Raw genomic sequence first — 19,701 nt, forward strand, 5'->3', positions numbered from 1 at the left:
TAAACCTACCCGGTTAACGAAGAAATTCGTAGAGCATCTAAAGCCTCAAGAACTAAACATGGATTGCAATTGCCTGACCTTGACCTATTATCTTAGGACTCAACCATTTTTTACGTTTTGAGACACTGACTGTTGCCATTTACTTCTGGTATATGCAGACCTGTAACTTCAAATTACGATTAAGAGCAATGTGTCATTCTGCTATGTCGGGCGAATCACTCTGCGATCACGCGGCCAATAAGTCACAGAAACACTAAAATGACTTCACATGAAATAGTGCTTATTTATAATTCGAGCAATAACAGTCTGCCATATTATTATTTGTCTTATGCTTTAATATTAGCTCTTTTCATGCTTTTACCATAAATTATTGCTAATTTGACCTTTAACTGCAGCCTAATCTTAGTGATATGTCTTTAAGCAAATAATAGTCTGGAAGTTGTTCAAGTTAGATTATCCCTACCTCGTTCTCATAGAAAACGAGGTTGTTACGGCCCTTGCTAATTAATAGATAGCTGTCTACCAATAATAAATTTTCTTGCAAAGAAAACCCATCTCTCTTTCTTAAAACACCGTCTCGACGTTATTAAAATTCAAAATTCCCGAGGAACAAAATGCCGATGATTCAGGTCACCTACTCGTACAAAGCACCATGAGGGAACAAATCCATGAAATAAACTATTCCTTCAAATCTGACGAAATAAGCGTTTGCTCACCTCTTTATATGATATCACGCATCCTGAGTTGTAACTTGCATGGCTTCCAATATGGTTCCGTTCTACAAAGCATCCCTAAAAATATAAAAAAAATAAAAATTAAAAATAAATAAATAAATAAATAAATAAAACAAAATAAAATAATATTATTATTATTATTATTATTATTATTATTATAAAACAGATTCTTTTTCTCTCATCTGACAGGTTTATCCGCTTCGAGACAACCTACGATAATCAGTCTCCATTAGACGCATCTTAAGGCATGCAAAAAAGCGCATTTCTTCCTCAATCCCACAATCATAATGACACTTACCGTAAACGTGGTATATAACAACGGGGAACAATAGTCACCAAATATATTCGATGCCTAAATCCAGGGAAAACTTTATCTCTGTATGTTTGTGTCTTACTGCAGTTACTTCATAGACTCGAGCTGCTGACGTTTAATTAATTTTATTCTTCAAGTTTAACACATGTTTGAGATTATTGACAATCCTGTGTAAAAATAATCATTCATCATTCACAACAACAGAAATACAAAACCAAATTGTGAACTCAATGTTTGTCTTTTATATTATGGTACAATTCAGTTTGATTCATATTTTAAGTGATGGTTTTTGTTCTGTCAGTTTTAGACATAGTTGCAAAGGCACCTTCAAATTTCAATAATATATTGCATACTTTCTCAATTGTAAGAGTGCACCATATACTATAATCTGTAATTAGATATAACTAGTCTAATTTGTGTCTGCGCACGTAGTTAATTTTGAGAAAGATACTCGTAGTCACTTATAATTTTCAGGAATCATTTTGTAACAAATATGACATTAGCTGGTGAAATATAAAAATATAATGTAGTTCTCGGTTATTACCATTTCAGTAGTATTTTATCGATTTTGATTCAAAATCAACTATTCAGGTCAATTTGTGCTCCTTTTCAATTTTTTTAGTAGTTCCCAGAGTCGAGAATAATGTTATGTTCATCACTGGCGGTTCTGACCTTAAGATCAAACCATGAGGTTGTGTTTCTCGTTGTTGGAAGGGTTCGCGCTTTCGTAACTGCAAAGGGTTCAGAATAGTTACCATGGTCCTGGATTATGACAAGCATGCCATCATGAAAATGCGTGACTATTTCAATGAAGACTTCTTGACATCCAAATCTGGCCATGATCTTCCAAAGGCCTTCCCGGCTAACAGTGTTCGAATGCCATAGTCAGGTCCACGAAGGTGGTGTATTGCTGGACATTTTGTTCAAGACACTTAAGTAGATACAGATTTATAACCGCACTCAGTCTTTTGTTTGAAAATTAGCTCATAATGTGTTTGCTAATCAATGATTCTGTGTGACTTTTCCCATCTAACCTTAGGTTCTAATTGCAACAAACAAAAGATGTTCATAAATTTTAGAACAATACGTTTACGATACAATGTTTTATGTATATCTATCACTTAGAAGAATTGTCTTCATTCAATTCTTTTTAAAATTTATGTTTTCTATTTTTAATTTTATTTCTTACTTGAAGGTGCAATCATCGAATACGTAATCGTAAAATATGCACCCAACTGAAAAAGAATATGAATGTAGTGTTTCATATGTGGTAAAATCCATGAACAATAACATATATAAATTATATTTTAATCGGTAGTAGAGGTGATTTCTCTAAAAGGAAAAAATATGCCTGGAGGTTCTGGTGGTAAGACAATAATTTTACATAGATATGATCTGCAAAGAATAAACTTTTCATGTTACTGTAAAAGTGGTTTTGGACGGGAACGAAGGTTTCATATGACTGAAGTGAATGAATGTGCAGGTCTTTCTGATCATCATATGTTTCTTTAAGTTCCCAGTTGTAATTTTTGCACTTCAACACATCAGATCATACATTTGTTTTCGATAAACAAAAACTTTTATATTTTCTCTTTTTTATTTTCTGATTTGTAAACAACTGGTAACCTAATATCGCTAGTACAATTTTAAATATATCCACAGAAACGTTATGAAAATATCCCCTCTTCAAAGATTGTGTTGTGGTTGGAACTGTCCACAAAATTTGACCTATCCTATATGAAGCCTTCCCATAAGTGTCATTTTCAAGTAAACTAACAAACCATACATTGGACCTGTATTGAATATCACCATCTTTTACCAGAATCATGCTTAATGGATCTTATTAAGTGCAGTTGTTGTATCCCTGGATGTATGTGCATAAACTTTGCATTCCTTTTAGTTATCTCTTCGTGGAATTTACCTCCTCAGTTTGATTTATCAATGTAATTCCAGGACTGTCAAAATATAATTGTAGCCATAATAATAGCTTCCTAATACACGCAAACTAATATCCTTGTCACTTCTCGTTTACATGGTTTCGATACAATTTCTGCAAGAAAATTCCTTTCTGAAGTGTTTGGATCAAATGAACATTTCTGACATTTCTTTCTTGAGTGTCTGGATGAATAAAGTAATTTCTAAACTGCCTGTATAGTGTGCCTTTTTAAAAGTTGTTGCTGTGGTTATTTAGATTTACACAGGCTGTATTATACTGAGGTTATTACATGGTTGGTGTCGATTATGTTTGAAAAGTAACAAATTTCAGGGACTTCACAAGTGACTAAATACAAATAATCATTTTAAAAAATTGAAAACTGATCAATGGCTTTAGTTGTTGACCAATGTCATATATTTCCAGACAACTCTGTTCCTCTCTCAACCTGCGAAACTGGGGATTTATGAACAAAACAAATAAATATGTGAGCCGGAAAATCAGTAATAAGAAAAGGTGGTCCATTCCTTATTCGCTTTTGTCAACTGCAGTAATGAGGAAAAACCATACAGAGCTATTGAAGAAATGTAAGAACAGTGGTCCAGGAGTCGAATTAGAAGGAAAATTCGTAAAAGGTCAGAAACAAAAATGACACAAATATAGAAATACAATAGTAATCAAACGTGATGGATCTTTATATTTCAAAATGGAATAATATGTAAAGGTGATACCGAAATATCAAGTGTATCACTGCTACAGTTTCTCATGAGTAATCAGTCAGTCAGCTTACAAGATAGTGTTGCTATGCTAAATGGTTGCTTTAGCGTAGGCGCAAAACATAATATTGCTAATTTCACTGGAGGAGGCGTCCACACTGGTTAAAGCTTTGCTTAAAAGTTTACTTCTGTATGCTTATAAGACATACATATGTGTGTGGGATGAAAGACATAGTTACCTGTACTCTTATGATGAATTTGAAATTATGTGTGGATTGAAAGGAACATTTCTACTGTAGATGTAAATGATACGGAAAATGCTCCTAAATGAGAAAGATTTAATTCAGATAAAAAAAGTGGCAGTTCAAGAATGTAAAACATATATTTCACGGTAAGTTATAAGTATATTTATTGTATTTTAAAGTCAGTATGACAATATTGTTGAGAAAACGAATATATCTATACCAAAATTTGAAGAAGGGGTTTCAAATTATTGAATCAGATAAAAAATTTCTCTATTTGCTTACGCTGACAATATGACAATGGGTATTTTCCATTTAAAATATTGCACAAAAGTTTGCGTACAAGTATTTACACGTACTAGATAACAATAAGTGCAGTTATTTAACTATTAATTTTTCACTTAACGGTTTCATGGCTCTCGATATTTGTATTAATGTATTGGTTATGCATCTTATTATTGGTATCAGGGATAGAACCAAATCCTGGTCATGAAATCTGTAGAAATGGTCTTAATATTATGCACTTTAATGTTCAAAGTCTTAAACCTAAAATTGATTTGATAAATGCAAACGTACATGAGCTTGATGTATTGATGATATTCACTGACACATGGCTTAAACAGACTAATCTGAATTGTGAAATAGCCATTTCAAACTTCTCGGAACCGTTTAGGAAGGATAAGGCTACTCTGACCTGGACCTTTTTGACTTTGAATGCATATGCACAGAAATATATATTAAAGGGAAGAAATTGTTAATAGCAGGAATGTACAGACCGACCAGTTGTGATATATCTGTTTGGGAGCGTCTCGAATTAAGTATAGACAGAGAGCTCAATCCACTAACCCTGATTATATAATTTTAATGGGAGAGTTTATTGAGAACTGACTATTTCCAAATTATAAAATTTCACTGTCGTGCTAGTCAAGTAATCTTCACCGGTTTATAACCAGCCCAACAAATTTTAAAGAGCATTCAGAGACCACTATTGATCTTACTTTGGTATTAAACCATACCTTCGTATACTCTGCGGACGCTTTGGACCCGTTTCACGCTGAAGGAGCTCGTTACCATTGTCCTATACATGATACATTTAAATTCACCATCCCAAAATTACCGTGTTACGAAAGAGAAATCTGATAATATGACCAAGGGAATTACATTCTTTCGAATTCAATACTCTAGTCTCGCGCTTTGGACAGTGTAATCAACGAAAGTAATGTCAAAGTCAGCTTTGAGAATTTTATAGATATCATCCAGGAGGCAGTAAGGAAATGCGCAACACACAATCATGTTATATTTTCGCAAATACGGTCCACCCTGGATGCATAATGAAATTAGGAAACTAATAAGGCAAAGAAAACGATTATATGACCTAGAAAAACGTACACAAAATCATAGGCAATGGTATCTCCACAGGCAAAAGACTCGTGGAAACTAATTAGAGAAATCAGAGCAAAGTCAAACAAGAAATTATGCGAATATTTTATCGTGAATGATAAGGATATAAGTGAAGACGAAGAAAAGGCAAAGGTTTTCAATTATTTCTTTCTTGGGCAATCAACTATACAAACAGAGACTTTACCACAAATTCACAGGTTTATCATATTCCGCACTTGATGATATTAAAATCACAGAGGATGATGCTTATACTGTCTTAGTAGGTTTAAATCCATCGAAAGCATGCGGCCCTGACTTACTACACCCTAAAATGATGCCAAACATTGCACAGTCAATTAAATATTCAACTTATTCAATATCTCCTTGCAAACTGCAGTTTTCCAGATCACTGCAAACTAGCAAACATAGTGCCTGTGCATAAGAAAGGTTATAAAAGCGTTGTAGCAAACTATCCTCCTATATCTTTAATATGTACTTTGTCTGAAGTTTTTGAGAAGTCTATATATAAACACTTAAACAATTATATTCTTCAACACGATATAATTTCACATTACCAGCCAGGTTTTTCACAGGAAGATTCGACAACACATCAGTTATAAGACATCTACAATACAATTTGTTCTGCGCTAGACCATGGAAAGGATGTTACGACCGTTTTCTTCGATATTAGCAAGGCTTTCGGCAGAGTTTGGCACAAAGGTTCGCTTTCAAAATAAAAAAGTATTGGTATTTACGGACATCTTTTATTATGGTTTGAAGGCTATTTACTGTCAAGAAAACAACGAGTTATTATAAATTCTAAATCCTCATATGTCCGATGCATTAATGCTGGTTTCCTCCAGGGGTCTATTTTGGGACCACTATTATTTGTAATTTTCATCATGATATTGTTGAAAATATAGAATCAGCATTATATATAATAGTTGATAACCATATTACAGCTGGCAAACTCTTAAACACAAATATTGAAAAGATACATGAATGTTCCAGATATTGGTTAGTTACATTTAATCCAGACAAGACAAAAGCAATGATAATAGCACAAAAACGGAACCAGACCCATCATCCTATATTATGCATGGCCGCAACAAACCTACAAGAAATTTGTCAGCACAAATATCTGGGGATTATATTATCCAGTGATGTCACTTGGCACGCACATATTAAATGGTTTTGCGTTAAAGCCCGGGAGAAATTAAATTGCTTATATAATCTCAGGTTCAAACTAGATCGATTATCCTTGAAAATGTTTTACAAATTTTATATTATTCGAATTTTTGACTACGCTGACCACATTTGGAGCAATTGTACAATGCATGATAAAAACCTGCTAGAACAAAATAAATGTTGAAGTCATTGGAATATTAACGGGTGTAACCAATAGTGCATCTCCTTCACAATTATATCATGAAACTAACTGGGGAATCTAAACCACTCTATGTGAGTACTACGCTGGTGATAGAATGTCACAGATCATGTATTCTAAGCTGAGAACAAATTGCAGTAATTTAAATAATGGTTTATATACGAATCATGTGTCTAATAATAAGCAATGCTCCTGCGGTGAACTTGAAAATGAAAAACACTTTTTTCTAGACACACTGGACAGAAATGGATTAAGTCAATTTAGTGGCTGAAGGATGATGTGAATATGAATAAACATTTAGATAACAGTGTAATAGTGGAAATTATTGTCCTAATGGTATTTATTTCCTAACTGTTATAACGAATGCTTATTTTATTAATCAGTCTTTATAAAATCACCTTTAAAATTTCAAGTTAAAATTGAGAAATAAAGTTGAAAAGAAACGGAGTCCAGAAGAAACCTCTTGCGCAAATGGTCAGACATACAAACATATTTTGCAATGTTTCTCTGGTCACAATGTCAAGTGTTGTACCTCCTCCAAGAGTGCTAAAACTTTAAGATCTACTTTTCTGTTTGTCATATAAAGTACGAAAATATCCTTTGACACATATATATGTGTGTGTGTGTGTGTGTGTGTGTGTGTGTGTGTGTGTGTGTACGTTTCTGTTCTTCAGTGTGTATGTATCCATTTTGTGTTTATTTTTTATGCAAAATTATTCATGTTGTCATGCAGTGAAATAATTATTTCTAACAGTCTTCCTCTATCGTCATAAATCCCTGTAATTTCAAGGATAGTGTTTATACTTCGCTTGTAAATAGCTCCACCATTTCATATGCATTAACTCCACTCTGACGATTCGGTATGTCAAGGTTATTTAAAACTCTTGGAGACCTAATCGTCTAGGCTTTGCACGGTCATAGAAAATATTGGTTTACTTTGACGTGGAATTTGGTGTGTGTCATTTTCCCTCATACCCGGATGGATAGCTATCATACTGAAGCAGTATTGATGCACCCCTACCCTCGATTCTGACTCTCCGTCAAGCTCGAAGTCATTTAAAGGAGCACATATATATGTATCTAGCAGGGAACAGACGACGATATTTGACTGGAATTTCTTGTTTTATCATGTCCTTATTTGCACACGTTTAAATATATTACAGGATAAGTTAATTCAGGAAATATATAGGACAATGAAAATATTAACTCGATGCTTCGGTACTTACCAAGTCGTCAACGCATTTCTCCAACTGATCGCAGTATTTTAAGTGGGTCATCTCCGTACATGAGAAACAAACTATATTATTCTCTGAATAAAACAAAAAGCAACGGAACATTAAGAAATCTTAATCATTTCCAAATTTATTCTCCGTGTTTTCTAAAGACTGAACCACACGCTTCCGACTATCAAAAGAATTTATATATATAAAAAGCCTGTTATATTCTGTTTAATAAATTAAAGTCAGCAAGTTGGGTTTGCCAAGTATTTGCACCCAATTCCTGTTCACGTTCATTCCATTTTCTTCTTCTCCTCTTTCATCTTCTATGATCTCAGTCGGTTTATCTCATATTTCTGTTCTTCATTTTATCTAAAAATTTTGTTCCATTTTTGACATTACATCTCATGCACTTAGAGTTGTTTAAAATGTTTTAACACTCTTATATGAGCCAGATTAGGTGGACTTCGGACATGTATTTATTTTCTATGCACACTAAGATATCTAGTAATATGATATATATATATATATATATATATATATATATATATATATATATATATATATATATATATATATATATATATATATATATATATATATATATATATATATATATATATATATATATATATATATATATATATATATATATATATATATATATATATATATATATATATATATATATATATATATATATATATGAAACGACAGTGGCTCAAACCAGTAATGATGACGTAGATTCTTTATTATATATGTGTGTAAAAAAGTAATATCATTATGGAGTTTGTAATTTTTCTGCTGATATTGGTCGAAGCCTTACATACCCCATGACATAACCATCGAATCACATGACTTACGCAAGTGCATGCGAGCCCGTAGTAAGCCTAGTGATAGAGAAGCACCTGGGGCGGGGGGGGGGCCAAGCGAAGTTATTACAAGGTGCCTTATTGAGGACAATACACTATTACAGCTAGCAGTAAATATTATTTATCATGATTATACTGCCAATAATTTCTTTCTAATTCTTTGTCTCAGAGACCAAATTACTGCTACAGGAATACGATTATTAATTACAACTATACTGTGCATAGAATATTCTGGTAATACTGTTTTCTTTCTGTGAGAATATTTTTTATTGATTTCGTAAGCTTAATATTTCTTAGCGATTGTTTCCTTTTACCTGCAAATATTTTATATCAAAGAACTATAGCGATTTATATTATATAAATGACAAAACCTTCATCGATTGTTTCAATTAATTTTATAAAGGATTTATGAGCGTATGTGTATATACGATTCAAACCATGGAGTGTCTTTAACATCACAGAAAAAAATAAAATCCGTATTTCGCTTAAATGCGTCATACCGATTTGTTAACCATGCTCAAATGATTATGAGTTTTCAAATACGGATACGGAACATTTTGAGAAATTAATAGACTTAGGGATTATCTTGAAGAAAGAACGATGTAAACTATGTGAAACTTATAATAATAAATTAGATAAGCCGTTGTATGATAGTGTGCAAGAAAACTTAAAAACACCAAAACAAAGACATTGAAATGGTTAGCGAAGAAAACGATGACAGCGAATATTATCAAGAATACGTTTATTAGAGAGATGCAAACAACGCTTAACCTACGTATGAGAAATATCAGCAGGATGAAGTCTAAGCGATGCAGTTAAGGTCATGAATTTTATGAAAAGAGATTAACGTGCAAAGACGCAGAAACTACAGAGTCAGTATACAAGCAGTACAAGACTTTTGAAATAATCAAACTGCATTGTGAAAGCGGCGGTCATTCAAGTGTTGGCATTATACTTATATCGGTCAATGTGCAGTGATTTGGCCAAACTCTAGACTGAAGAAAATAACATAGGAGCACGAAAAGCCAATTAGGGAGCGCTCTACAGATGATATGAACTTCTGAGAGAGTAGGGGGTATAAGGTGAAGTGGTTCACATTTTCAACATGCACAATAGAGAGAATGTTGGTATAACTCTATGTTACGTTCACGTACTGTGGCTGAAATTTCTTTGGATATTATACTTGTGGAACATATACATCACACATGATTTAAGCACATAGCTAACAAAAATGACTGATCAAAAACTCAGACTGAATTAGTAAAAGGTTCACTGTCTTTAACAGTTATTAAAATTTTAAAAAAAATGAATTTGCCGGATTAGATAATACCAGCTTCTGAAAGTGAAATGAATGAATTACCAAATATATAAATTGTATAGCAGTTATTAAAATTCGAAAAATGTACTTTGCCAGACTATACAATACCAGATTCTGAATGTGAAATGAATGCATTACCAAATATATATAACATGTAAAAACAGTTATCAGCTATTTGTTCACAATTTCCATCTAAAGGCCAAGAAGTGAAAATAACCAGCACTTTTTTGAGAGGTTCACATCTGAAGTAAGGCCATGCTGCATACTATATAACCCATATTACTCCCATCAGTCATGCACCAAAATAAAGGGAATTAAATGTTCTTTGAATGATACTTTAGATATACAAGGTCTTCTTTAAATAGCCAGTATAACTAGTGAGAAAACCAGGGCAAATTCTTTTCCGTTAAAATTCTAACCCTATGCGAATAGGAAAATGGTGAGCGCCACCTTAAAATAAATGTGAAAATTTACGTAGTTATTTTCTTATTTGCATATCATTATGCATGATGTTCTGAACAAAATGATACATTAACATTGATTGTATGCATACAAATAAGCTAATTATGCTTATTTTTGCTCTTGCTTACACGCTATGCCTTGAGGCAGTATTGTGTATGTAATGACCTTAATTATAGTGAAATTAGAATACAGTAGAGAAATCACCATAAATTTAAAAGTGTCACATTAAGTGAAAGAAATCTAGAGTGAAAAAGTGTCTTTCCATTTACTAGTATTGAAATTAAGAAATAAATTATGACAAAGCAAATTCGCTTTATTCCATGTGACCGTCCTGTATCATTGCGCAATTGCTGTCACAACCACACATAATAATAGCACAGAACCAGATCGGCAACATATTTATCACCGAGGGGAAAATACCCATCAAGTACGCAAAAATGGTCGATTTATATTCAATACTCTTTGGGGGTATTTGATATGAAACATCCTAAACCTTACATATTAAGGGTGCACCATTCTTGTTCGTATTTATTAATCTTAAGAGAATTTTCATCGTGGGTGGTGTTCAATATGAATATTGATAAATGATTTCCAGCGTGATACCCCTCCTAAAATACATGGCACATGTGCTAATTTTTAAACATCTTTTACATATGAAGTATGCGTTAAATTAGTAGAAAGAGATGAAATTCAGTTAAACTTATATCCAGTTGGGTACATTGTATTAGCACGTGATAATGCGCGGTTTCTGCAAAGAAAAGATAGAATTCACCGACAGATCCACTCCGTTTGCGTTCTCAGTCGAGTATGTTGTACGAGCATTGACTTCAACCAAGAAGAGAACAATCTCGACTGTTTTTAACAAGGACATACATGTCTGTAACAGTTCTTGGGCGAAAGCGACATCAATAGATTTTGACACCAATAAATACAGTTCTAAGTGTATGTGGTGCTATGTCCACAGAACGAACAATTGCCGTAGACTTAAATGTTCCCCATGTACATATTTTCTATGATTGTTTTGTGCTTGGGCAAGTAAAAAGAGTAATTAGAAGTGGGATGCATGTTGTACCTGAAAAAGGCTAGCCTGTCACGCCATTATACTTCGCGGTCACATTATTGACAGAAGAAATATGATAGAGCCTCGGACTTACCAAAGCGGAAAAAGTACTGAAATTTGACAATTGCGGCAATATGACATCACAATAAATGCACTACTCGTGAAATATAATTAGGTGTGTTTGGCTGCCACTGGTGGCCTTTGCGTTGCAACTATCATGCAACTAACGGAATTGTTGTTGGAGGTGTATCGATAGCAATCGGTTTTGCAGCTGGTACAGGCAAGAAAATATCGCTACGTCTGCATACGCGAATACGTGTCTATTCAAAACTTTTCCCGGTGGCATAAAGGAGTCTCCTATACAAATACCAAGCTTTCAGCGAATGATTTGAGAATAAAGCAATTAGCATTTCTGATTTCGAAATAGTGCTGATAGAAATGGAAAACCACCGACATCTCTAGGCACATCTATGGAACTGGGGCGCTAGAGATCCAAAACATGCAACTGATTTACAGGAAGTGAAAACTGAATTTATATTTGCCAGTGTATATCGATCAGCCCAGTGGTGTAATTGCTCGACTGGGGTACTTTACTGTAGCTTCGCTTGGCGTGGCCAGATTTACATGGGTCTCAACACTGGCTCTAGCTCACTTGCGTAAATCGTGCACTCGCATGTGATTCGAAGATAAAGTCATGGGGTATATAAGGCTATATTAGTAACAAAACTCCATGCTCCCCATAATGATACTACTAAAATTATAATATAAAAGTGTTAATATAAAAATTTTGAGGTATTACTGTTTCAATGCTTCAAGGAATTATATATTCATCTAAGAAAACTTGAACCATCGTATCGATTTCTAAAATTTTGATTTATCGAAAAATATTGCACGCTTACTCTTCCAAACATTTCAGTATAAATTTCATTCTTTGCTTACGTTTCGAAAAGAAATCTGTAGTTGTTGAGGGGATTTGTGTTGTTTCACAGCTAACTGCAATTAAATATGATAGATTGCATCACAGTCTATTGCGCATGATATATTTACCTACATTCTAAGTGTCAAAAAATGAAGAAAATATACGCATCTTCGATGACAATAAGGTATATATTCAAGGAAATTAAGATCAAATATGTCCATCTCATATCAGCAACTCAATACTCTTTACAGAGCCGGACAAACCTTATTCAAGTATGATGAATATTTGTCTTACATATTCAGCCCAAAAACATTTAAGGTATACATTAAAAATGAAAATTCATATTTACATTGGCTTGTCAAAATTATTTGTATTAATAATTTTCCAAGGTTTTAATTAATACCATTCAATCCTATTACGTGTATTTCGAGCTACTGGCACAAAACAGACTGTAACTTAACTTATTGCCCGTATTTCAAAAGAGATGCCCGAAAAAAAGTCTTTGAGTTGAACTATCAGATTTAGTTCATGTGTTGCATATGTTCAATTACTGGGTCAATAGATTGGCTAAATTGTCAAAGACTTTCGATATTATTTACCAATGCTTTAAATTCCGTTTTTCACAGGCAAATGTAAAGACTTTCATAAGGTCAGATATTTTTCGCTTCATTTTAGGACCAGTTATAAACATAATAATGCCTTTCTCAAGTCGGTATTTTTTTTAAAGAAATTACATTGATAATGAATCACTGAAGACGTCAGAAAAGAATATACGTGAAAAACAAAGATGCAGTTTTTAGAACTTATATAAAGTAGCTAACAAAAGTATTACATATTAAAAAGTATATATTGAATCAAATTCAGTGCATAACGGAGCATAAAATATGATGCCAAAGTTCATTCGTTTCGCATTTACAAGCCCATATTCAAGCTGTTGATTAAATTGTACAATATTTTGGAAGATTTATCAATGTGTACTTTCGCAAGTGTATTGTAGATGTTCATATCATTTTGTCTCGGTTGCTATGAAACAGGTAGGTTAATTGTACTTTCACCCCCTAATACCCAACTCTGTTTTATGCCTATCGTTGAAGATAATACGTGCTATAGACAAACTGAAGTTCCAACTATCTATCACCAGCAGAATTTTTATTGTTCTTTGGTCTTTAATAAAATGTTTGCTTATATGAAGATACAATGAAATAACTTATCGCAGACGTGGATTAAGTCATTTCATAAATATATCTAAAAGATACTACATCTTGGTTCACTCATTATTAGATACAAAATCCAAACTGCTATTATTGCGCTATAATTGTCCTCCTATTTTGGTATTTGTCTTAACTCGACACTAAGTTTTTATCTTTAAAGTGTGTCAGATTTTACAAGAATGCTGACCTCAGGTATAATCCTATCATAATACATGTGGCAACGCTGGACCTGAGACGTTCTTGATTTTAGCCGAATAGTACCATGAAACTTAAAATGCAATAGAAGATGAACTTACACTTTCTTCTGCGTGCACCTAGTATCAGGTGTACAAGAATTAGAGGTTACTACATTTGTATTGGAATATATGAACGAGTTTTTCGGAAATACTGCACGACCTTGGGAGTACAGTATATCCTTCCGACAAAAAGAATTCATATTTTCCCATATAAATGCAGTAACTTTTTTATATGCTCATTTTCTTATTCTATCTAAGGCTTAATTATATAAACAAAATACACGACAAGAAGCAAAGTGACTGAATGTATGCCGTATTCCAAACTAAATACACAAGCGCAGATTCATCATTACACAACAACAACATTATTAATGCGCGCATAACTTAGCTTAGATAAATTTGAACTTAGTCGCGCACTAGACATAACTTTCGAAAGAAAATGGCGTTTTCGTCTACTTAAAATTGAAATTTGCAGTCATATTGTGAATGAATGCGCATTGCAACAACTTTTCCATTTGATCTGGGATGAATAGATTTTAGTATTTTTTGTCGATTCTACGAAATTTCGTGATTATGGACTGGGTTTATCTGTGCCAATTCTACATGAAATACATCGGAATGAAGCAGCGAGGGAGAAGCATGTTGACATCTGCAAGTGTGTTTCTGTTCTGTCACTGAATGATTGAAATCAGAATCTGGAAAAAATATGAAGTCTTTCATTTGCAATTAATAAAAAGACACAATAGAATATAATGTTTATTTCATTTTGAGTGCAGTAAGTAGAATGTAAGTGGACTTAGAATAGAGTCGAAATTACAATACGATTTCGAAATGTGTAATCACGCTTGAGAGCCCATGACACGGCTAATGCAATTCGGATTTGCAGAACTAAGAATGTACATTTTGAGGAAATTCAGGATGTAAAACTGTAAATATATTTTTGCATTCTTATTACCAGTTAAAGAAGACAGTTTATGCCTTGTCAATGGCATGTTATTGGTAGGTACCCAGCAATTTTATGAAATCCGGCGTCTATCGCCCGCCTAAATCAAAAACATTGTATCAAAAACGTTAACGCGGAATGTACCAAAGCAGCTGGTGTGTGAGTTCACGAAACATCTGATTTAGTTCATTCAGAAACAAATTTAATCAACCTAAACGTAAAGTGCCTACTATGTGAGTGTACATGATTGGTTTACAAATCAAAAGTGCTGGCGTCTGAGTCCGTTGTTTGTTTATAATAGAAAGTAGTTCCTTTATGAGTGCAATATGAAGTGCGCGCGAGTTAAATATCGTAAAATACTGAACGATTCTGACAATGTAAAGTTAACGGAAAAGAAAATGAGCATATAATAATAATCGCTTATAATGCGAGTACGATTATGTTTCTACCATGCCACATACCTATATCTGTGAATTCGAATCCAGCTGGGTACCCATATCCCTCATATTGTCCAAATCCGTATACAAGAGCGCCAAACTTTATCGTGTGGTCAATATGAGTTAAATTATGAAACGGTCCTCTCAGTTCTCGAACAAGTACTACGTAATCTTCTTCAATGAAGTGCACAGGAAATAATTTATCTACGAGCAAATGTCCGTCTAATCGAAGCCCGGAAAGTGAATTGTTTTTTATAATTACTGAGACATAATGATTCATTCCGGGGTGATCTACTTTTGTAGGAAAGAAGTAGTCTGAAGAGAATTGATGAATCCCGGGTATAACCATCATTATAGGATCGCCATGCGAAGAGGAATCATAATCCTCACTGAAGGCATATTGGACCACACTGACTGGCTGACTACTATTCACTACAACTGGTCCACTCCCCAATATCTCTTCTAAGAAATTTCCTCTTGTAAGATTCCTTGTCTTATAATGCGTTTCGTTTCTGACGGTCACACTTGTATTTTGGTTAAAAGCATATATCCTTATAAGAGAGCCTGAACGCGGATATAAAGGAGGGATTATGAATTTCGTATCCCAGTGTTCAGCTGATAAAAGCTAAGATAGTATATAATCCTCATCATTCGTGTCTATCGGAATTTCAACAGTTCCACCAGAAAGAACAGAAATCGGCTTGTTGCTCTTTACAATGGTTCCTGATAGATCTGATAGATGGCTTAACATGAGTGTTTGAAATTGCTCAAGATGTACATGTATAGTATCTCCATTATTGTAAATAACGCTTTCAAATGCTATGGTACCGATAATGTTCAGTATTATAGAAACCAACGTACCGTCGTACACGCTGGCGATAACAATGTAGTTAGGGTTATGGGGATGATATGATGGTATAACATACGTTGTTGACAGCGACTCGATAGGCAAAGCTGTAAAAGCATCTACTAATGTAGTGCCAACATCGAGTAGACCGTGGACAGATATTTCAGAAGAAGAACGATTGATAATGGTCTTGTTACTGATACCGGTTTCAGTCACCACGATGCTTCTGTCGAGAATAACCTCTTGTGTTCCTGGATTGTTTATGATAAGCTGCGTTCTGAATCCAGGGTTAGGTGAGTTGACACTAATCGACACATTTGCAGTTGATGAAACGAAAAGCTTTACGTGGGACGGTACAAAACTAGTTTTGCCATATACTAGAATGAACTCTTTCCCCTTGTTGCCTAAAATTAAAATTTCGTCAAATAATTATGTCAGAAACAACACAACATAAAGTATCATTCGTCTATAAATACTTAATACTACAAATCCAGTGTCTAGGTGATCATTTATATAGGCAAAGGAAAAAAATCCCAGAACAATCCAAGTGAGAGGATTAGAACTTAAATTTACATACTGGCCTCAGAGGGATTTCATCTCATTAAATGGCTTTGCGATCTGCGACTTGTATTTGGGAGTAATAATAGGAAAAACTAAACGTAGCTGCTTACTGCTTCATGAAATTTTATTTCCAGTTCAACAGATTCATGTGGCCGCTTAATAGATGACTGTCGTCAAATGCTTTTGATTATATTAGTTAGACATCCGTCTCCTTAACATGAATATTCATATGTCGCATCAAAATTTCACCATATTTTCATTAACCCATTTGCGTTGCTGATATATTTGTTCAAGACTGTAAATTGTAGTGATTATATATGTATAGAGAAGATGTTCCATAGTAATATTTTTACGCTGGTATAGATTCTATTTTAAGATATAAAGAGTCGCATATGATGTATAAAAATGTTGTCATGTCCCTAATAATAAAACCTGGTTTACAACCTTGGGGTAATTTCCCATCAATAGGTCAGTCAGTTGAGTTCTTAAATGAATTATTTCCCGTTGGACGGTTCGGTCACGGGGTTGTTTTGCGATGTGGGGTATTCGCTAAATGTCGCTTAAAGGTCTACTACACTGTAAAACACATTATATATGAGAATGTTCATTTTTCGCTAAATAACTTAGAAATGTGCATTAAAGATGCATATTTTAACTCAGAGAGAAGAAAATGAAGATAGTGTGTGCATATATCGATGTTTTACGGAAAACGCTCCTGAAATATTTGTATTCTTCCGGTGATAATAGGATTTCTGGAAGTGATGTACTGTCGGGAAGTCCCTCCAGTTAAGCGTATGTGGTGATGGCTGAATTTAGTGATTATTTAAGCGACTTTATGGCAAATTTGTCATGCTCATATTCGTCGTGTGAGGAAAGTGAACTCCTAGAACGTAATGAATCTTAAGAAAATTCTGCTCGCTGAGGTTAGAGAGTAGCAATTTAAGCCCGAACGAGTGGAGAACGTGGGCGAAGACCCTAAAGAGAACACGGGACATAATGAGGCTGAATAGCGCTTGGGCTATTTCTTCTGGTAATTACTATTATCATTATGGCAATTATTATAATTAATTTTTCTTTAATGTTATTTCAATTTAATAATGAAAAGAGATGGACACGAATTTAGGCGAAACTTGGATGTCTTCAGAGCAGATTATCATGTGGGTGTGGTTCATCAGTAACTAGTGGTGTTAAAATTTAAAACTTAAGACTCAGACTGTGAGAGGTGTAGAAATAAATACTTTCATAACTTTATGACAAGTTTGTTCTTTTAAACCGTGATGAAATGTAAACCCCGAATGTGCTTTGGGTGTGATTGCTTACTACCCTCCACAGATAGTAAAACTAAAGAATTTTTATTTTAAAAAAATGTAATCATAGATCTGGTGTATCCATATGTTCAGGAAGCATATAATTTCTATGTGGGCATACTAGTGGCAAAGGAAGCATACATATTTATGGTGAAACAAATCTTGAGAATAATAATAATAATAATAATAATAATAATAATAATAATAATATTATTATTATTATTATTATTATTATTATTAATACATTGCTGATTAGTGTTATGTTATTGTGGTACAAAAGGAAGAACAAAAGTCTAACCGTGCATCACATATACATATATATCATACTTTAACATGCAAGAACTTCTCATAAATTATACTCACAAGTTTGCTCTCTAACACAATAATGAGTTATGGAGTGTATTTACCATATATGTTAGTGTATCTGTGGAAATTGCAGCAGTAAATAAATAGTCAAGAAGTGTAGATGCTGTCAAGAGGTTATGATTTTGAAAAAGACTGAGGAGGTCAGGGTGGACTGGATTATTGATCATCCTAGATTTTAGACAGTTTGCTATAATATACATACATATATATATATATATATATATATATATATATATATATATATATATATATATATATATATATATATATATATATATATATATATGAATATGATAATTTGACCACCGAATCTTACAATTTTCAATTACAATTTCGATGTCTCCTAATATCCTAACAACACACAAATTTACTAGATTTGAAGATGACACAGTTCCTAAATCTCTAAAACTTAACAGTGAATTTTTGGATGACATTTAAGTAAACATCTTTTCTTCAATCTTGTAATATGATGAGTAACCAAGAAAACAATTTTTTTTTTATCAAACTGGTCGGTATTATGTGATTTCATTCGTCATACGGAGCAGATATTAAGATGAGATATTTGAAGAAAAAAAACAGTGAAATTAAGTGAAATTAGACAGCATGGATGTCAACATGTGGAATATATTACTGCCATTAAGAGACATAGTTATATCATTAAGAACAATACACAAGTTTCATATTTACATTGATATACAAAGATTACTAGCTGAAGGTTCCTTATGTTCTTTCCATTACCTTGCGGGAATTGATTTAGTATTTCTATGTGTTCAATGATGTCGCTGCGTAGTGATGACAAATCAAAAATATGTTCTTGGAAACTTTGCTGTAGTAGCTGTAGATGTATTTTATGTTTTTGATTAATTTCTTTAAAATATTCAATAATTTAACTTAGTCGACTATATTTACCTTCTTTTATCATTCCTACTTCGGGAATTTGTTTAGTATTAAAAACCCACATAATATTGTCCTTGCTGAAAAAGAAAAAAATCACTGCCAAACGTTGCGCTTTTTATATCAAGTAATTGTTTTGTACGATTTTTCAACTTCGTGGTATGATTGTTTGTCCGTGACATAGTCGGATTTTTTCGGTTCTGGTGGTATCTGTGGTGAGATTTCAGGCCATCCTAACACCGTTCTGACTGAACTCTGATAAATATCTACGACATAATCAGGATAGTTTATTTCGAATGCAGAAGACAGTGTTGGTTCATGTTCTGTTATTGTTATTTTTTATTCT

At 33.4% G+C, this 19,701-nt stretch overlaps 2 protein-coding genes across 2 annotated transcripts in view; both read right to left on the reverse strand.

Moving 5' to 3' along the window:
- The window catches only part of LOC149796922 (uncharacterized), a 39,609-nt gene that overhangs the window by 7,559 nt on the left and 12,349 nt on the right, over positions 1-19,701 (reverse strand). Inside the window, exon 2 of the mRNA XM_089960308.1 lies at positions 717-791. Coding sequence (XP_089816434.1) covers positions 717-791 — 75 coding nt within the window. The remainder of the gene's footprint in view (positions 1-716; positions 792-19,701) is intronic.
- Positions 7,908-19,383, reverse strand: LOC149796923 (uncharacterized). Its single transcript, XM_089960163.1, has 4 exons — positions 19,371-19,383; positions 16,242-16,631; positions 15,405-15,944; positions 7,908-8,014 (listed from the first exon to the last, which is right to left on the reverse strand). The coding sequence occupies exons 1-4, from the start codon at positions 19,381-19,383 to the stop codon at positions 7,908-7,910; spliced, it is 1,050 nt and encodes a 349-aa protein (XP_089816289.1).

This window comes from Sinohyriopsis cumingii, chromosome 6 (genome assembly GCF_028554795.1).
Source record: "Sinohyriopsis cumingii isolate HCF-2022 chromosome 6, ASM2855479v2, whole genome shotgun sequence".
NCBI classification, from domain to species: domain Eukaryota; kingdom Metazoa; phylum Mollusca; class Bivalvia; order Unionida; family Unionidae; genus Sinohyriopsis; species Sinohyriopsis cumingii.